The 21,750-nt window shown below is 47.3% G+C and overlaps 1 protein-coding gene across 2 annotated transcripts in view; it reads left to right on the top strand.

The window, feature by feature from the left end:
- Positions 1–21,750, top strand: part of NUP155 (nucleoporin 155) — an 898,957-nt gene that overhangs the window by 559,487 nt on the left and 317,720 nt on the right. For both annotated transcript variants that reach the window (XM_078674974.1, XM_078674975.1), the window contains one exon: positions 9,771–9,900. In XM_078674974.1, the coding sequence (XP_078531100.1) occupies positions 9,771–9,900 (130 nt within the window). The remainder of the gene's footprint in view (positions 1–9,770; positions 9,901–21,750) is intronic.

Here is a 21,750-nt window from a genome sequence, read left to right as displayed (position 1 = left end):
CTTATATTCGTTATAGATTCTTTACTGCCCCACCCATCCTCCCCGTTCTGCGAACTGGCTTCTGGTGTAACGGACTCCCTTTGAGGACCCTAGTTTTGTGCACCAGTGTCTTGCATGGCTCTGTACTTTTGGCATGGAAAGTTGTGTCAAAACTGACGTCAGCGTGCAGGGGCGGCATCTAAGTAGACACCGCAATGGCATCCCGGTGCCCACGAGGAATTCTCCGGATCCAGTCTGACGCCTGAGGTAATTCTAAGGTAAGGAATCCAGAACTAATATATGTCTCTTACAGTTATATCGTTACAGACGGTAAGTAACTTGTTCTTCAGGCTTTGCTTTTTTCTTTTTGTTTAAGCACTCTACGTAGGGCATGTGTTTTCCTTCTGTCTCTGTTGTGTGCTTCTGCCCCCTTTCCTCTGCCGCCATTCATGTTACTCTCTTCCCTATGTGCGTCTCCCCACATTGCCTTCTCATATGTGTACTTTCACCCTGTTATCTCACGTTTCTTTCCTTTTCCTGTTTGATCCCCTCAACTACTCCCCCATTTTGCTCCTCCCTTTATCTCCATGTTGCTCACCCCCTTGTCCCCGTGCTACTCCACCCCGTCCCGATGTTGCTCCACGCCATGTCCCTGTGTTGCTTCCCAAAACCTGATTTAAAATTCTGAGTCTTCTGTCTTGCTACCGCCTCTTGCACCCTCTGTTGCATTCCCCACCTGGCTCCCGTGTTGCATCCCACGTTACTTACCCCACCTCCATTTGGAGAAAAAAAACGCTTTCATGCTTTTAAAAAAAATTAGTTACTGATCAACCTCGATAGGTAACTAAAATGGAAAAAAGTGGCAATATCACTTTGTAGGTAATGAGTCACTGCTACAAGTCACGCACCTTACCAAATGAGATGCAAACCCGCAACAATTTGCATTTTTTTTTTTAAAGACATTATTGAGCCATGCAACACAGCAGCCAGGATGCTGTGGCTAAACACATTTTGGTCCCAAAGGCTTGACATATTGGCTATGCCAATGCGTGTTCGACGGGTTGAACTGAGCAGCAACCTTTCCCTGGTTAGACTGCTTTTAGACATTTAATCAAGTTGCCGCGGTACGTTATCAGTTCAGTTGTGTAGCATTCATCTCTCCAGACAAGCTAAGCCAAAGAAACCTCGCTCCCATGCCTTTTTCTTGCGGTAGTGGTATGTTTTACAACACCAAGTTGCAGCGTAGAACGGACTGTGCTCTATAAATAGTAATGTTGTGTAAAGAAAAACAGGAGTGAAAACCCATCAACCTTGTTGGGATTGGGGTAGAAAGATATGTGCAAAAGACAATATCCCAACAGGTATTATTTATAGACAAGTACACAGGATATCTATACAGCATTATCCATTACAGAGCAAGGAGACTCAGTTCGATTTTCATATGTGCTCAAAGCATCATTTTTATCAGCATTTCAAAATTCATATAGGACAATTGTAATTACAGTTAGTATCAGCACTGCAATTAATCAATAGCAAATGACAGCCTAAAATTGTACACGGTGCACGAGTGCAAGGTGAGTGGCACTACGGCGACGCAAGTGACAGTGAGAGCAGCGTGGACGGCGCAGAGTGTGATGTGAGTAATTATATACAATGCGTAAAAAACAGAGTGGTATGCGAACAATTCAGTTTTAGTTTTCCATTTTCTGAGAACCACTGAGTGAAGGGCGCCTAAAATTTCGCTGGGGAGTCGACGGCGTTTCGATCCGTAATAATTAGGATCATCATCAGGACTGGGGGGCTGGAGGCAGTGTTGTATGGGAAAGAAGGGAGGGAGAGGATGAGGCGGACGGGCAGAGACAGAGGTCCATAGGGTTCAAAAAGTAAAGGGGATGAGAAGCTCACCGTCTGATAACTGGTGGATGATAAGGAAGGGGTATCACAGGTTAAGGCTCTGTGCGGATGTCTCGGGGGACAAGTACAGGGGGCTATTCAATCCGAGATTGTATCTGCGGTCCCATGGGTGCCTGTAAATAGGGGAACAAGATGGAGAACCCAATCAGAAAGGAGGGCTCGGAGGTCGAGTGCACCTAGAGTCAGGCAGGCGGGGCAGAGGGAAACTTACCGGGAGTTATTGAATCAAAAGTGATCCGGAACCGGGTGGTCCGTGCAAGGGGCAGGAGTCGATCTCTGCGTGATAGGAAGGGCGGGGTATGTCAATCTGTGAACAAGGGGGGAAAAAAAGGGGGGAATCGGCGATAAATAGTGGCCCGGCAGGACAAGTAAACTTAGAGCCAGGTATGCGAGGCGCCAGGGAACTTACCGTGGGATGGAGTTATCCGGAGCCGAATTGTCCGAGAAAAGATGGCAGGAGTAGATCTCTTTGTGATGGGGGGGGCGAGGTGAGTCAATCTATGAGGAGGGGGGAAAGGGGGGCAATCGGCGATTTGAAGGATCAAAGGCGATCGAATCAAAATTGGCTGTAGTAAACAACGGGAAGTATTACCTTCCCTCGATGAATCTTCGGAGCGAGTGAAACGCTGTCCCGGGGTTGCTACGGCAATCAGTGGTCCGGAGACAAAGCTATTTAGAGATAGGCCGGAAAAGGCCTGCCCGATGACGTAGGACTGCCTCAATGTGGTAGAGCTAACGGGATAGGAGCAGAGGAAAAGGGGAGGGAGGGGGCGGGACTCGTGTTACGAAGGCAGCTCGGGAGGGGAAGCTGTCAGGAGAAAAGGCATGTAACTTGGCACGGGGTGCGTGGAAAGCAAAGCTGTCAAGGAAAAGGCAGGAAGCTCGGGGTGACAAGGGTAATGCTTGTGACACTCAATTACCTATACAGTAATAGCAAATAAGGAACGGACTTAGAGTAAAGCACATGCATGAAAAGAGTATTTGAATACACGATTAAACGCATAATGATGGGGTTGTTTTGCGGACCACTTGAACTCTTGCCACGAACCCTGGTGCGTTAAAAAGATCTGGGCTCTCACCTGCCACCATCTGTCTTGCTGACGCTTCCCCCCCAATAACCAATATCTATACCAGCCTTGGCCATCACATTCCTAATCCATCTTGCCAAAGTAGGAGCTGACACAGCCCCATAAGGATTAACATATGAAATTAACAGTTGAGTACAACCCTTCTTCCTCAAAGCAAAAGTCCTTTTCTCATACTCCTTCAGACATTTAACCACACACAAAGAACTCTCACCCTCTAGAAAAGGGTAAAAAATCGTCCTAGACATAGTCTTAGTTCTCCTCTTTAACTCAAAACATACACCCTCTGGTTGGTAAAACCTCGAATCTACATCCAAAGCTCTAAAACGTCTGACACTCTCCTAAAAGAGACCAGACATAAAAGCATTGTCACCTTCCAAGTCAAAAACTTCAAATCCAAACCTGAATTCTGACCCCAACTCTCAAGCTCTCTCAGCACCAAATTAACGTCCCAGAGTGTACCATACTTAGCCTTTGGCGGATTAACCACCCTTACACTCTTAACCAACCTCCTAACTAAAACATGCTGTCCCACCGGAACTCCTTCCACAAAATCATGACCTGCTGAAATTGCAGATCTACTCAAATTAACCGAATTATAAGCCAATCCGCTACAGAAGAGACTTGACAAATAATTAGCCACCTCTACCACAGGTGCCGAAATGGGATCCAAATCCCTCTCAACACACCAACCATTCCACTTTCTCCAAGCTGATCCATACACCCTAGATGTTCCCTTAGACCACGACTTTGACACAAGCTCTTCAGCCTCCTTTGATAAACCCTGCATTTGCCAAACTCTCCTGAAATCAACCATGCCATCAACTTCAACTGACCTGAGATCACAAGATCGTGAAAATTTCCTTTAACATCCATCAAAATCTCCCTGCAATCTGGCAGGACTATCGGATCTTCCATCAACAAATTCATCACATCCGGGAACCATACTTGTGCTCTCCAAAAAGGAGTTATCAAAACCAACTCTATTTCCTCCCTCCTGACCTTGTTCAGGACCCTCTGAATCATAGAAAATGGGGGAAACGCATAACACCTTCCCCCTTTCCAGCTCTGCAGAAAAGCATCCACTCCCTTCGCTTCCGGGTCCGGTCTCCAACTGTAAAATTCCTTCAGCTGAGCATTCAACCTGTCTGCAAACAGATCCACATACAAAGGCCCCCACATGTCCTCCAGACTCAAAAACACCTCTCTCTTCAACTTCCAACTGCTCGCATCCCTCAGGTATCTTGAATACCAATCCGCTTCTACGTTGCTCAACCCTGGTATGTATTGAGCTTGCACAACAATTTCCCTTTCCAGACAGAACTTCCAGAATTCCTTCGCTATTTCCGCTAAACCTCTTGAACGAGGACCACCCATCTTGTTTACATATTGAACCGCAGACAAATTGTCCATCTTTAGAAGAACACAACATTTCATCCTGTCCCTCACAAAGCTCTTTATCGCAAACGACCCTGCCAACAGCTCCAAACAATTTATGTGCATATGACCTTCCACCTCCGACCATTGTCCTCCTGTCGAAACCTCTCCACATCGAGCTCCCCAACCGTGCAAACTTGCATCCGATTCTATCTCTACCTCCGGCATCATTCCAAAAATCGCTCGACCGTTCCAAGCTTCCAGACTCGTTAACCACCACTCCAACTCCTCCTGAGATTCCTGATTCATCATGATCCTCTGAGAATACCTCACATCCTTCCTTAAATAATGTGCCTTCAGTCTCTGCAAAGCACGATAATGTAGAGGAGCTGGGAATATTGCCTGAATCGAAGAAGACAGAAGACCCAACAGACGTGCCAACTGTCTCAACGTAATCCACTCTGCAGACTTCACTCTCCTTACCTCCTTCCTGATCTTCTTCACCTTCTCCATAGGCAACTTCAACATACAATCCAACGTCTGTATCTTGAAACCTAAAAACGTCATCTCCTGATTCGGAACCATACAAGACTTCTCCCTGTTCACAACAAATCCCAAATCCTCTATTACTCTCACCGCAAACTCTGTTTGTTCCTTCGCTAAAACTCTCTCCTCTGCCATAATCAGAATATCGTCCAGATAAACAATCAAACGAATTCCCCTTGACCTCAACCAAGCCGCAATTGGCCTCATCACCTTGGTGAAACACCAAGGAGCTGACGTCAATCCGAAAGGGAGACTTTTGAACCTCCAGCGCCTTCCCAACCACCTGAACTGAAGGTAATCTCTCTGGTCTTGACACATCGGGATCGTTAAATATGCATCCTTTAAGTCCAGCCTCGTTAACCAATCCCCTTTCCTCAACAAATCTCTTAACATATGTATCCCTTCCATCTTGAAATGGTTGTAAACAACCCAATCGTTCAACTCCTTCAAGTTGATTACCGGTCTCATTTTCTTGTCTTTCTTCTCCACAAGAAACAAATTGCTTATGAAGCAACCATGCACCTCCTCTGCGAACTCTATCGCTCCTTTCTTCTCCAATTCTAACACTTCTTTTGTTACTAATTTTTCCATCTCTCCTGAAAATCTTAACACCTTTGGAACCCTTTCCTGTATTGGCACACTGATAAAATCTATCCTGTATCCAACCACAGTTTCCAAAACCCACGGATCCTGAGTTATCTCTTGCCATCTGGAAACAAACTGGGCTAGTCTGCCGCCCAATTTTACTTCCATAAATAAAGGGTCTCGTGAGCAACTTACCTGAGAAACCTCTCGATCTCCTATCTGATCTTCCTCCTCTTCCTCTTCCCCTCTGTCTTTGTGGGAAGAAACTTCCTTGATTGGTTCTCTGATAACCATATCCTCCAGAATAACCATATCCGAATCCATTTCCATAACTTGCTCCATAGGGTCTGTTACCTCTTCCATAAAAACCTCTGGTAACACCATTTCCTCGGCCGGGGAACCGACCCCTTGTTCTCCCGGCCCAACCAAAAACACGCCTAATATCCTTCTGAGCTTTTTGTAAAGAATTGAAAGTACCCACGTACTTAGACATATCCTTCACGAAATCATCTCCGAACAGCAGCCCATTGCTCTGCTCACCCAATTCTTTGTCCGCCAAATCTGCAAGTTTTGGATCTATTTTAAACAAAATACTCTTTCTCCTCTCCAAACAGAGTGCTGCGTTAGCATTTCCCAGCAAACATATAGCACGTTGAACCCATTGACGCATTTCTGTCACGTCAACACCAGTGTTATTTGAATGTGCCTCCTCGCACAGATCAAAGATCTTAGTTAAGGGACCCAGAATATCAAGCATTCTATCCTGACATCCCTTCAATCCCTTGTCTAGACCCCTTCTCGGGTCTCTTCCCCCTTTGTTATTCAAAAAGGTTAACATTTTTTGGTCTAACTCTGGCGTGAAGGCCACTTTGCTATTTAGTGTTGGCCTCGGGCACTCCGACCTCAGTCGAGTTCTTATTTCTTTTGGCATCTCCCTCCTGATCCAATATCTTATATACTTGGCAACGTGTTCCATTGGGGACCATTGAGGAGATAGTGGATGTTGAATCAACAATGGATCAAACATCTGTTCCCCTTGAGGATCCACAAAATCCTCAAACCCCAATTTAATCTCCTCATCCAACTTCCTTCTCTTAACCTTAACTTCCTCCACATCCGAATCATCCATACTAGAGCTGCATGTGAGCTCTACATCCCCACTGGTTGAACTACCATCACATGCCACAGTACTATGTCCTTTTCTTTGTGCCTTTATAGCACTCTCTCTGGCCTTTATAGCCTTCTCCTTTTTTCCTTTATTCTCCATATCTTTTGTTATCTTCTTCTTAATCACATTCTTCTTCTTTTCCTTCCTTTTAACTCCTCCAGAAGAAGTACCTGCCTCTAACTCAACTTCCTCTGTGGTGTAAAAACCATCCTCCTCACCAGTTCCCTGTCTGTTTTCACCTTCCTTAGCTTTTTTTGAAATTGTGCTCTCAAATTTCTTTTCCATATTAGCACAAAATTCTCCAAATTTCTTTTCCATAAACTCCTTCATCCTATCCTCCATACTCAAATCCTCTTTCTCCATCTTTTCCTTCCTTCCTTTCAAATTATTATTAAATAAACTATTCTTCTTTCTTCAATCCTTCCTAAAAGTATTCTCCTCTAAATAAAGTCTAAATCTAATTCACCGATCTCAAACACCTAAACGACACACCTCCCGACCTTCCGAACTCCGTCTGACTGAAACTGACACTCGTTCAGTCAGACTACAAGAAAAAAACTCTCCCAAAATATGGCCGACCACGTCACCCAACCAAACACTACCTGTTTTCCCAATCTTCCAAAATGGCCGCCGCACGCAACGAACGTACGGCGGCCCCCAATGCCCAGAAAGCTATGCTTTCCGTTCCTCTCGCGGCGTGCGCTTCTCTCCCTTCGTGCCTGCAGCCGTTCTTCCTCGCGCGCCCTTAACCGACAACACCCTGCCCGCGTACAAAGAGCGCTCGAGACACAAGGCAGCAAGCGCTCGAGACACTCCACACCAACGGACAATTTACCCTAATAAAGGTAATAAACCTAACCTCTTATTTCCAAACCCAAATAACCTTCTATTGTACCCTTCATTCCTGATAAATACAAGAAAAAACCTCAGTTACAGTTTCATACGATCGTTTCCTAAAAATATACGCTATCTTTCTCCTCCAAAATCTTTCATCTGACATACATACTCCGTTTAGCATTCCAATCAAATTTACTTTAAATCAGCAAATCAATCATTCTTTTTTAACCAAATCCAAACAGAGAATAAAAATTATGGTACTCATCTTATGTTTGAGCAGCAACAAAAGAGGAAGATGGCTGCTGCTCAAGGGGACTTATTCATGTTCTAAGTTCTAGAATGTTTGATAGTATTCTAAGTTCTAGGTGCTGTTGCTGCTGTGTTTGGGCAGTAATAAAAGGGATATATGCATAATGTTGGCCTCCGGGCCTTTGACATAAAATTTTGATTCAATATACTCCCGCCATCTTTTCTCGGACAATTCGGCTCCGGATAACTCCATCCCCGGTAAGTTCCCTGGCGCCTCGCATACCTGGCTCTAGGTTTACTTGTCCTGCCGGGCCACTATTTTTCGCTGATTCCCCCCTTTCCCCCCCCCCCCTTGTTCACAGATTGACTTACCCCGCCCTTCCTATCACGCAGAGATCGACTCCTGCCCCTTGCACGGACCACCCGGTTCCGGATCACTTTTGATTCAATAACTCCCGGTAAGTTTCCCTCTGCCCCGCCTGCCTGACTCTAGGTGCACTCGACCTCCGAGCCCTCCTTTCTGATTGGGTTCTCCATCTTGTTCCCCTATTTACAGGCACCCATGGGACCGCAGATGCAATCTCGGATTGAATAGCCCCCCTGTACTTGTCCCCCGAGACATCCGCACAGAGCCTTAACCTGTGATACCCTTCCTTATCATCCACCAGTTATCAGACGGTGAGCTTCTCATCCCCTTTACTTTTTGAACCCTATGGACCTCTGTCTCTGCCCGTCCGCCTCATCCTCTCCCTCCCTTCTTTCCCATACAGCACTGCCTCCAGCCCCCCAGTCCTGATGATGATCCTAATTATTACGGATCGAAACGCCGTCGACTCCCCAGCGAAATTTTAGGCGCCCTTCACTCAGTGGTTTTCAGAAAAAGGAAAACTAGAACTGAATTGTTCGCATACTACTCTGTATTTTACGCACTGTATATAATTACTCACATCACACTCTGCGCCGTCCACGCTGCTCTCACTGTCACTTGCGTCGCCGTAGTGCCACTCACCTTGCACTCGTGCACCTTGTACAATTTTGGGCTGTCATTTGCTATTGATTAATTGCAGTGCTGATACTAACTGTAATTACAATTGTCCTATATGAATTTTGAAATGCTGATAAAAATGATGCTTTGAGCACATATGAAAATCGAACTGAGTCTCCTTGCTCTATAATGAATAATGCTGTATAGATATCCTGTGTATTTGTCTATAAATAATACCAGTTGGGATATTGTCTTTTGCACATATCTATAAATAGTAACACATACATTTCCCATAGCATTTCCCCAATTCTGTCATAAGGTTTCTTTAAATGTTCATTTATCACTATACCAGGAATTGGTACTGCGGTTTCTGAATCAATCAATAGATGGATTGAAAGGTTGACCGCAAAGATGAGATGTGAATTGAGGTAAACTTCCCTTTCATGCATAGGTGTCTGAAGGCAGAGCACCTTGGCACTCGCTCACTCTTTCCAAAACATGTCTGAGATCCTGTCCAACCACTGTCAGGAGAAATAAATAAAAGGACCTAATGCTCTGCTGTCCTGCATACCCCATATAAGCTCCTCCCCTCAGTCGTAACCCCACCGTTTTGGGCTGACCCAGGACAACTCACTTCTTAGGAATCGCCAACGATTATGCATCTCTGGAATTAAAATACAATTGTTTGTTGCTCACTTTGCTATTGCACGCGTATGTCCTCCCCTTCCCAGGGCACTTGGAACTATTTACCATCTCGGTCTGGAACCTGTTACTCGTTCTCAGAGAAACCTGCAGCTTATAATGGCAGGGTTGCAGTGATGAGTGCTTTAAAGCTCTACAAAAGTCCAATCTGGTGAAGTCCTAAAGAAAAGCCTTTCTTGGGTGTTGCATTTTGCTAGGTTTGAGGCAAGTAACTATAGATTGAAGCCGATCTCTGTAGGTAATAAGAGATAGGTTAAATAGTCTGCAAGTTACTCTACTATAATATTCAGTTTCATTTTGGCATTAATACATATTCATAAGGCTTTTCTTTCCTACAATGTAGCACAGAAATTTCACTACAGCAGCGCCTTGAGTACATCTCCCGTGCCATTTTAAGTGCTAAGAGCTCCACATCAATGTCATCGGTTGCAACAGATGGGGAATTCCTACACGAACTAGAGGAGAAAATGGAAGTAAGTGAATTAAACTATGGTATACTTTTAAATGGATTTAGGCCCAGATCTATGTACTGGGGGAATGTATGATCTTGTTCTGCGTTCTGTCCATCAACTGTTGTTTTTGCATTTATCACCCCGAGTGGGACGGGTATGCCCAGACGTGGGTCCCGTGCTCTCCATGCCACTGGAATCAAGCTATCCTGGCTGAAGAGGGCTGAAACTCCGAAACCTGTCCTAGGATGCCTATTTCCAGTCCAGTGAGGACCTGGCTTGGCAGGTTAGGCAGGACTGTTCCTATGAGGCACAGGGTCAAGACTGATTTGCATATGGCTGGGTTCAAACTGGAATGGCATGATGAGCAAAGAAACAATGGATTTAGGCCCAGATCCCTGTACAGGGGGAATGTATGACATTGTTCTGCATTCTGTCCATCAAATGTTGTTTTTGCATACTTTAAATATAAACTACTCGTCCTATGTTATTATTGCTGAGCCTGTGGTATCACTACTCTTTGGTTCATGTATTGTGCAAGGTAAAACTGCATACTACTCCCTAGTGAAAGCATAATAAAAGAAAGCTTCAAAAAGAGCTATCACTGGTTCATAAAACCATTAAAAAAAAAATCATACCTCCCATTGGCCATTTTTGACTTGGCTAGAGACCCCTTTAGCGGTCTGTCAGAGCTGATGCAAACTATATCTAAACAGGAGCTTTGAGTCAACCCTCTTTAGTCATTTATTGCTTTAGGTCGGCCTCTGCAGCCATTGCTTGTGAGAAGTGTAATTCTTATTTTCTGTGACTTGAAAACATTTAGAAAGTTTTACTTTGTTCAGCAGTGATTGTCATGGTGGTTTTTTTCTGATGGATACTTGTACTTGCAGATTCTTCACGTCTTGAATCCTCTCAGGCAGCAGAATGTAATAATTTTCCGGTGCCACCACATCTCCAGCTTGGCTCCGGGCTTCACCCTTGACACACGTCACAGAACTGCACAATGTGCAATTCTGGTAAACTGACATCCGCTACTTTTCTTCCCCCTGCACTCTAGCATGCAACTCCGGCTTTGCTCTCCTCAGAACCTTACGCTATAAGCTTGTGGCAAGCACATCTGTTTGTGATGTCTTCCCCCATCTTGATTACAAGTCCTGTGAGAAGTTTGCTTGAATGCATGAGAAGGCCATAATAGAAAAAAAGCTATGCGCTTAATGACTTAGGCCCAGGATTGGCATCCAAGGGGGCTGCACCACTTCGAGGTGCCACACCTGGTCCCACTCAGGTTTTCCCTCCATAGGTAAGTCGACCAAGCATGCCTTGTGGAAGGAGAAGTTGTCTGAAAATTTCTACCATTGATCAAGCTTTTCGTTTTCTCCTGATTTATTGGCGTACCATTATCATCATCAAGGGCAACCTTTACTTTGTCGACCTCATATCTGCTGTTGATTTGGTCCCATGCTTTACCCTCTGGGAGGTCTTGGCTACAATGAAGCCGCAGAGTCTCTTGTCTTTGATGATATATCTCCATGAGAGCAATTTCTCTCCCATCAGGTAGGGGAAACAGCATGAGCTGACCGATTAGGTTCCAGTTCTCAGAGGTGTATGCCAGGGCTGCTTATTGGCCCCCATGCTGTTTTCTCTATTTATCAATGATCTCATCCCGTTCTTGGGTCAAGTCGAAGCACATGCCCTTCTACTGGCTCAAACGAAAACCCCAATTCTGTTATTTGCAGATGACACGATGCTGATCATCAAGAACCCAAGCGGGGTACAGAAACTTCTTCATCGTTTTGATGAGTTTTTCCTTTCTCTGGGACTGGAGATCAATATCAGTTAGACAAAGCTGATGTTTTTTAATCCTCGGAAGTTGTTTAGGAAGAATATTGTTTTGGGGGTTACCTCTTGAGAAGGTGGACTACTTTACTTATTTAGGGATTATGTTCAGTGGACATATGTCCTGGAAATCCTATATTAACAAAGCCACATTTAAGCTCAAACAACTCACAGGGGCATTACACAAAGAATACTGCACATCATTTTCCAAACCCATTTCACCTGCGTTTCACATTTATAAGACTACGGTCTTGGGTTCGATCCTTTATGGGGAGGAGATATAGGTTTTCCAACATTGAGTTGCTAACCAGTGCTGAAAATAAATTCCTACTCAACCTTGCATTCCTTCCCCCAGTACCCTCCTGTATCTTCTTTCCCTGGACATGGGAGCAAGAAACCTTGCTGGCAAGGCCAGACTACATCCTCTGTTATATTGACGCAGACTTTGGACAGCTCCAGAACTTGTTCACTTTGTAACAGCCCTTCATTATGTAATAGCCACTAGTCAATTCCATAAAGTTCCCTGGCTTGTGAACATTAGAGTCGTTCCAGCTCCTTGGGCTGACAGATATTTGTAAGCATCCTGCTACTACCATCTTCCCGTCTGCAAACTCACTCAAGATGTCTTATTGGGCGACGTAGCATTTAATAACTCCTGAAAATCTGCGTCTTCCAAGCGGGTCATCAACCTTCGAGTGTGTATGAAATATACGGGGACCAGGTGACTGGCTCTATAGACATGAAGCTATATTTCGGGTTTAGAGGGAGCATCGTTCTATTTAGAGCATTTACAACTAAGTGGTCCAGCCGGACCACTGATGTTTGCCTTGTTTGCATTTACACAGCGGAGAGTGTTGCACATGTATTTTTTGCCTGCCAGCATATATGCCTGCCCGCGTAAATCCTGACTAGCTCCTATGTGTAGACACCTTGGCGTCTGTAGCCAATCTGCTGCACTTCATATCCTGCAGTCGAACTGCAGCCTTAAGTTTGCCATTCCAGTAGCCAAGTTTTTGAGCGCCCTGTGGATACTCCACAGGAAGGTATTGCCCCTTCCTGTTAAATTACGTTGTTCAGTTTGTTTTACTCTGTACGATTGCAATGTCATTGGCTCCTCTGTACCAACATTTCCTTCTTGGTCTTGCCTATTGATATTTTATCTTTTATTGTACTAACTTTGCCTTCAAACGCAAATGTACTGTTTAGTACGTATTTTACTTGCACTTTGTATATAGCCCTGGGGGTCGAAAGAAATGTATTTTGAGGTACTGACTGAGAAATCGTCCAGGAAGTTGCATAAATGGGGGTGAAGGGACATTTTGGTCTCACAAAGCTTTTCTGAATTCAGTTGTAGGTTATCCAGCTGGCCGGAGTTGGTAGACACCACACTGGCACTAGATTGGACAATAGCACCTGAAATGTGCTCCTTACTTTTACGGGTCCAGACGCTGACTCTACCTACATAGCTACCTTCACCTAGATGATGCTGACATTCTTTTGGAAGCATTCTCTCCCATTTCCTTTGGTGTGCCTATCTGAAACCAAGCAGCCTGTATGGCTTTTGAACAGTTCTGTCCCAGTGGCTCTAGACTAAGTCCCAGTCAGTGCAGTTTCAGCTCCTTCGGATCTTGCTTCTGTGCCATGTGCTCCACATTCTTTGCTGTAGGCCCTGTGGGCTATCCTTACTTTGGCACTGTGTGGACTCCGCCCTTGGAATCAACTTCCGATTCATCTCATTACGTTACTGAATTTTCAAAGAGCAAGCCTATCCTCTTTAGATCTAGGCATAAGGTGTGGCAATTGTTTGAATAGGCTTCTTACAGACACCTGCCCTGTGAAGAGTGTTATTGAACATTGGGGGAACCTTTTGGATCCCATCCAGATGCCTTCCATGGGCTATCACGATGGCAGTTACAGTAACGAGGCAGATCACCTCCTCCCCAAGGCGCACAAATGCAGGTAATTACTTGACCTGCCAGAATACAGTTGTAGTAAGTTCTTCGATTGATGTGGGTTTGGGCTGCCGTTAAGTGCCATCTACAGTGGAGATGGCTTTGCTTACTGCTGTCCTACTCATTCCTGTAGAATTCATTGAACTACTTTTGCCTTTGGAAGAAGTCAATCAAATTTCCTCACGGACAATCACCAGCCTGCCTCCTCCACCACTAATCCTGTGTAGTCATTGTAAAGTGTCTTACAAATCCCCATTTTTGTGGTTTGGGACAAACCGGCTTCTCTACCGGCTGTCAATTGGGCAGGTCAAGTGGCATGCCATCATCATCCTGCTTCTGTAGATTTAACTGTTCACCTGTCCTCTGAGAACCTTTTGGTGCAGGCATCCTTATCTTGCAAACAAAATCCTGATTTTTTTCCTACCTCTCTGACAGATAGTTACTTACTTTGCCTACCACCCCTCCTGGGGAATAGGCGATCAACCAGGACTCTCCTGCCATCCCTGCCCTTGGCTATTCTTTCACTCTGACTCCAGGTATATCCCATCTCCTTTCAGTCAGCCTTGAGGCCTCGGCACCTGGTGCTTCTTGGCCTTCCTCTTTTCCTTTTAGGGTACCAGGTAGGGGCTTACCTGGTGGTGTTTGATTCGGGCTTGCAGAAGTTGTGACCTATCCAGCCCCAGCATCTTTTGATGAAGGCCTAGACTTTGTTGGTGTTAGTCACGGTTTTCCTCAAAGTTTCTGCTCCATTCAGCAGGACTGGTTTTACTTTGGTGTTCAAAAGCCTGATCACAGTTTGCAGGGTTGGGTCCATGGAGCTCAAGATCTTCTTTAACTAAATGAAGGCACCCTTCCTTTGCAGTTTCTTGCCTTGGCAATTATTGCCTCGACGTCGGCGTCTGTGTCGGCCTTTGTGTTTATGACACTGCCCAGGTAGGTGAATGCCTCCACCTCTTCTAGTGCGTTGCCTGCAAGTGAGACTGCAGTTGTGATGGCCCTGTTAGCCTTCAAAATCTTGGTCCTTTCCCTGCGAAGGTTGAGGCCATTTTGTGTTGCTGTGGCTGCTATTGTCGGTCTTCTCTTGCATCTGCGGATGGTTATGTTAAAGTAGAGCCAGGTTGTCTGTTAAAGTCCAGGTCGTCGAGCTGCATCCCAGGTGTCCATTGGATCCCATTTCTTCTCCTTGCTTTGGATGTCGTCATGATCCTCTGACGGATAGATAGTCGAAAAAGATTGAAACCATGGTAGTCTTGCTCTTCACTCATGCTTTGTGAGAGATGGGTCAGATAGTCATCACTGGTCTTCCTGACAGCATGCATCATTATTTTGCAGAAGTTGTGCATGATGGACAGTAAATGAAACAGATAGTACGTTTGGTCTGGGCTCTGTCAACTCGGCTGTCCAGTCTGTGGGATCCTACATCACCCTACGCCACCATGCTTAGGTGCGCTCCTCTGAATTTTCGGTGGATGTCCATGTGTCTCTAATGAACAGGCTCTTTGATGGCGATCAACTCATTAGTGATGAGGCCAATTCTGCTCTGGAGAGAACAAACCAGATGGAGTACAAGCCTATGTTCTGGCCTGCTACCCCGGCATGTCAGTTCTATTAACAAAATAGAAAATGATTCATAATCTATGTCCTTTTGGAGATATCGTCCCTCGGAGCAAACAGGATTTTTTGGTAGTGCAAACGACTTGGCAGTTAAAAGGGCTGTTTAGGTCAGCAGCAGTAATAGACTTCCTCCAGTGCTTCGACACCCTAGCGAAGCTGATGTAGGTTATTCTTGAAGATCCACGTGCTCCTTGTGAGGAGGAGGGTGTTCTAGCATTTTAAACAAAGGCAGTCCATCACTACGCACAACTTGGTCCTGCAAATTATTCACTTCCAGGACTCCCTTCCCTCCTGGCACCCTCCTCGGCTACCTCCAACGTTGATGCTTACATCCTGTGGGAAGAGGTCCTTTAGTGGTTGAAAGAAGGTGTGATGGAACTGATACCAGCAGCCAAAAAAATGTAGATTCCGTCTCTCAGTATTTCACTATTCCCAAGAAGGACGGGTACTCCATTCCATTCTGAACCTTTTCTTTCTGAACAACTTCAATCACCAGGAGAAGTTAAAAATGTGTTTCCTGCCATAGATGTTACTGTCTCTAGAGCATGGAAGCTGTACTGTGTCCTTCAGCTTGCACAATGAATTATTTCTGTCCTCCTCACCTTTATAATAGCCCCAGGTGCTGGACTGGATCTGGAAAGCTTTCTCAGGAATGCTCCATAGCACTGACAGGTGATGCTTTGTAGTTCCTCTTGTTCCCCATAAGTGACTAAGCAGAACCTCATGTATTCTCCACCCCCCCCACCCCCCGCACACTGATTCAGCTCTTCCTGAGAGCTATATTGACTTGAAGAAGGGGAAAGCAATTCAGAAGAAAATAATTTCCCATTGGATTGTCTGTTCCATCAAGATCTGTTATGCCTTTGCTAGAAGGGAATCTGAAGCCGTTCCAGTGGGGCTTAAGCCACCTCTGTGGTGCGGTCCCCAGGTAATGCCACTGTTGGAGATCTGCACAGTTTCATCATTCGTGATTGTCTGGACTCTGAAGTCCACAGTGATGCCCATTTTGTCACTTTGATGTTGCAGGATTTCTTGGTTTGACAGTTTCCAACGACTTTTGCCATCTGGGAGGTACGTCTTTGATATATGTTGAGAGGTGAAGAATCTCTGTGTAGAAGTGTCCATCAGAAAAACAAGTGACTTGCTTTCAGTATGGCTGCTGATGAGACAATTGCTGGACTGGTACTGGTACTGCAGGTTAAGCTTCACCGATGGGCTGGCAGTGGAAACTACGCTCAGCGTCTCTGGGATCTGCCAGTGTAACACAGTGCTGAAGTTTGCAACTCTATTTCTTCAGCCTTTTAACTGACATGGTCCTGTTGATGATCCCCATTGGATTTTTAGGGTAATTGCCTTATCTAAGATGGTGATTGCATCACTGTCATGGCCTGGAGACCATCTTAGATAACAGTGGAGGCCTTCTGCACAAATTACAAAAGTGAATAACATTGACCACCTTTAAATCTTTAATAGATGGCCTCCGTCATAGGTGTCAGAAACAAGAGCTAAGCACCTCTATTTTCGGTCCATCTCCTATTTTACCACAATAAGCACTAACTCCGGTTCCACCACTCCAAATGGAATGTGTATTTGGGGATGAACACCAAAAACCACCTAACGTTTCTTAGAGCTCACTACTGTTCAATACTAGGAAGAAAAAAGTGAAAACACAGAGCCATTGGATAGCTGCATCTGTCTCCTCCCAGAAGAAAGAAGTGTTAAAAACCAATTACAATTTGACTGTCCTCAGTCTTTAAACTCATGACATCAAACTTCTTTGTTGAAGCCCTTCACTAATCCATGCCCCTTTTCTTGGTTGCATACTATTCGAAATCTTTTATTAATCCATTGATCATCACCTCATCCCAAATGTGTTTCCTGTTTGCCATGTATTTTGCTGATAAAGCCTTATGTATTTCAAATAATGTTTTTTTTTTTGTAAAACATTTTTTATTGCAGATTCCAATATAAGCAATACAGGCAATTTGCAGTAGCGCACATGTGGGATCTCAATCTCTCACACCATCCCCAACAAAATTTACACAGTCCCAACACCCGCATTCCTGGGGTTGGGTGAAATCTGTCACACCCAGTGCACTACCTCCGCCACTACTCCGTGGCGTATCTAGTGATCAACCGCCGTCTGCTTTTAACTTTTTCCCCCCACTAACCCCCCCCCCCTGCTAGCATCCGGTTCGCGTGAGCTGTGAGATCGGTGCCAATGGGATGCTGCCCCCCCCCCCCTCTTCACTACGCTCCCCCCACCCCCCGGTGTTCTATGGTGTCCTGTCCGGTGCGCCGTATGCTGGATTGCGTCGGTAATCTGCGGAGTTTGAAGAGTTACTGTGTGTGTGTGCCCATGGTGAGTGCAGGGACTGGTGCCGCCACCCCGGAAAACCCTGGGTCTTCTGCTTCTTCCTCCTCCTCACTCTCCACTGTACTACCTCGAAGTGCCTGGACTAGAATTTCCCACGCTAGTGCCGCTTCCTGAGCTTTCTCATCTGGCCCCCGCCGAGCCAGTTGATACCTGATCGTGCTCTCCGCCGCTGCCCATTTCTGGAACTCAGTTATCCATTTTCGATGTGTCGGCGCTACCCTAGATTTCCATCCCCTAGTAAGCTCCCTCTTCGCAAGGAGTAGGCCCATGTCTATAAATTTGCTTGTCAGTTTATTCTTACGTGTGTGTGGAAACCAGTGTAAGAGTGTAGTTGCGCCATCGTAGTGTAGATCCCTGTCCGTGACCGCGTTCAGGGTGTCGCCCACTTCCCTCCAGAAGTCCTGCAGGTGCGGGCAGTCCCTCAGCATGTGTAGCAAGTCCGCTTCCAACAATGCGCATCTAGGACACGCTGCGTTCGCTGCTCCAAAGTATCGTGCTATTTTGTTCGGGGTAAGGTAAGCCCTATGAAGGATATAGAGCTGTATCAATTGGAACCGAGCGTTTCTAGTGCACTTCCTGGGCCTCTGAACCAACTGGGCCCACGTCGCATCCGGGATCTCCCTCTGCAGGTCAGTCCCCCATTGGGTCCTTAGGCGCGTAAGGGGCAGCAAGGTGCTCGCGAGTATTCTGGAGTGCAGGCATGTGACTGCCTTGACTGTTCCCGCGGCCATCATCACATATTGACACGGTGGCGACGTCGCGGGTTCACACAGTCCCTCACCCCAGTGCGCTTGGATCCCTCGCACCACAGCTGCGTGCAGTAGGTAGTCCCCTCTCGGAAGGTCGTACTGTTCCTGTAAGGACTGGTACGGCACGAGCACCCCGTCAGTGTAGAGGTCGCCCACCACCTGCAGACCAGCCTCTTCCCAGCTTTGGAGGTTCGACCAGTCGCCGCCATGCGGCAGCGCGGTGAGCATACCCAGCGGGATTTCGGGCGCGTACGGGTGTCCGGGACCAGCACGCTTTTGCACGCGGTTCCAGCATAGCCTCAGTGTTCGTTCCTCTTGAGATAGGTCCCTGAGTGTCAGCTTCTGTTGCAGGGCGATGTATGCCAACACATGGCGGGGGGTGCCAGTGTCCCTCTCCTGCTCCGGGCCCCGGTATACCCTTGCCACCTCCTGCGTGAGGAACTGCAGTTGGGCAGCTAAATAATAAAACTCGAAATCAGGGACCGCGAGACCGCCCTCGTTCTTCGGGCGGGTCAGGGTTGCTAAGGCTATTCTCCGCCTGCCAGTTCCCCACAGAAAAGACACTACTTGGGACTTTAGTCGTCGGAAGACGGTGCCCGGTATCCACACAGGCAGGGTGCGGAAGAAGTACAATAACCGCGGCAGGGCGATCATTTTAAGCAGCGAGACTCGGCCTGATAGAGACAAAGGGAGGGTGGCCCAGAAAAGCATGTTACCCTGCAGCGTCCGGATGCAACGGTTAATATTGCCTTCCAGCAGGTCCGCGGGTTCGTGGTAGATATACACCCCTAGGTAGGGCAGACAGGACGGCTCCCAGCGGAGCTCGGGATGGGTCTGGGGACACCTTTCCGCCCTCCGGAGAGGAAAGAGGCAAGTCTTCGCCCAGTTCACCTTCAGTCCCGATACATCCCCGAAACGCGCTAGCAGGTCTTTCGCCCCGTCCACCGCCTCCTCGGCATTCCCCAGGAACAGTAGGAGGTCGTCTGCATACAACGATATGTGGTGGTGCACCCCGTCTACCTCCAGTCCTCGGTAGGAGTCGCCTTTCCTAGCCAGTGCCGCTAACGGTTCGATCGCAAGGGCAAACAGCAAGGGGGAGAGTGCACACCCTTGTCTAGTACCCCTATGCACTGCATACCTATCCGATATCAACGCTCCCACTCGCACCCTAGCGCCCGCCGACGCATATAGCACTTCCGTCCACCGCACATAGTCATCCCCGATGCCAAAGCCCCGCAGCACCCTGTACAGGTAGGTCCAGTCCAGGCTGTCGAAGGCTTTCTCAATGTCAATCGCCATCACCATAGGGGTTCTGGCGGACGGCGGAGGGTCCGCCACCAGCCTCAGCAACCTGCGAATGTTATGAGATGTATTTCTAGCGGGTATAAAGCCCGATTGATCCTTGTGGATCAAGTCTTGCATATGGGCCATCAGCCTAGTGGCCAGTATAGTGCTCAAGATTTTATAATCCGTCGTTAGCATCGACAGTGGCCTGTAGGATGCCGGGTCAGAGCTGGGCCTACGCGGCTTGAGCAAGGGGATCATGAGCGCCTCGCGCATCGAGCAGGGCAGTACCCCCCTCTCTTTCGCCTCATTGTATATTATTTGGAGCCGTGGGGCTAGGATATCAATGTATTTGCCGTAGAACTCAATGGGCAGACCGTCCACTCCCGGTGTTTTCCTGCGTGCCATTCTTTTTATGGCCCCCCTAATTTCCGCTAGGTCAATTGGGCCCCCGAGGGCTTCTGCCTGATCCGGCTCTAGGCATGGCAGTTGTATCTCAGACAACAAGGTCTCCAACATCTCGGTTTGGTCTACCGGGCCTCCCCTATACAGTCGCTCGTAATATGCCTTAAAGCATTGCAATATGTCTGGCTGGGTGCTACACGCGGTGCCGTCCGCAGCGGTCAGGGATAATATTGGGGCAGCACCCCTGCTGGGATTTGCCAGCCAGGCTAGGAGCGTCCCCGTCTTATCACCCTCAGCGAGTGCCTTGGTTAAGTATGTCTTGTGATCAAAACAGCGAAGGCGTTCCACCTCCACCGCCACTGCCTCTCGCGCTGCGCATACCCTATCCTGCATGTCGGGGTGGCTGGGCCGTTGTACCTCCACCACTCTCAGGGCTTTCTCGGCCTTGTCCACGTCTTCGACTAGTGTTCGCCGTATGCCCGCGAACTTCCCAATACAGTGCCCCCGTACTACTACCTTGAGCGCATCCCATTCCACTGCCCTGGAAGAGGCAGTTCCCTCATTCTCGGCAAAGTATTGGGACAGTCTACCCTCTAACGCTCCACTGAATGGCGGGTCGTCCAACGTGTCCGGATGGAGCTGCCACGTTGGGATTGGCGAAACTTCATTCATCCAGGCAAACGTGAGAAGCAGGGGATTATGGTCCGAGATCGTGCGTGCTAGGTATTCGGTTCGGGCAACCATGGGCAACACCGACTGGGAGCATAGGAAAGCGTCTATGCGAACGTGGAGGTCGTGCATACCCGAATAGAAGGAATAATCTCTATCAGTTGGGTGTTGAGTGCGCCATGCATCTGTCAGGTCCCACATCCCCTGCCAGTTCGATCTGTGCTTTGCTAGTCTGTGAACTGGGGATGCGTGTAGAGGTGGGTGTGACCTATCGAGATTGGCGTCCTCCACTGAATTGAAATCCCCCCCCAGCAGCACTGACCCCGCTAAATAAGAAGCTAACTGTTTGGATAGCCTAGTGAAGTATGATGCCTGCTCTACATTAGGCGCATAGGCGCTGCAAAGTGTTAACTGACGACCCCTGAGCAAACCCTCGACTACCACATACCTCCCTTCAGGGTCTACTGAGTGCCTAGTAACCTGAAAGGGAACCCCTGCTCGGATCCAAAGTAGTGTTCCCCTGGCAAATGCCGAGTACGTGGTGTGGAACAGTTGGCCCCTCCATCTCCTCTGCAGTGCTGCGCCCTCCTTTTTAGTTAAATGGGTCTCTTGTAGGAAGGCAATATGAATCCCTCTGCGGACCAGGTAGGCGTGTACCTTGTGCCTCTTTGTCATGGAATTCAGTCCCCGCACATTCCAGGACACACATTTCAACGAACCCATATTAGCCATCTCCCCAGCCGGTGCAAATTAAATCAATAAACTTACGCTTCCGGACACCAGACACCGTCCAACCGCCTCCCATCCCCAACTCCCCGCCCAACCACCCGACCCCAAATGTACCTCGAGTCACCCCAACTACTCCAGGACCCCCCTCCCCCAGAACAGGACCCAACTGCAAAGTAGAGGCTCCCATCCAAACTAGCGAGCAAACGTGCTCACGTAAACTTGTAGCCCGTGGTAATCACCACGGAGGCCTTATGGGCCC

This window comes from Lissotriton helveticus, chromosome 2_1, assembly GCF_964261635.1.
Source record: "Lissotriton helveticus chromosome 2_1, aLisHel1.1, whole genome shotgun sequence".
Taxonomy (NCBI): Eukaryota; Metazoa; Chordata; class Amphibia; order Caudata; family Salamandridae; genus Lissotriton; species Lissotriton helveticus.
The sequence above is the reverse complement of the archived record's forward strand: the minus strand, read 5'-3'. Positions and strand labels throughout refer to the sequence as shown.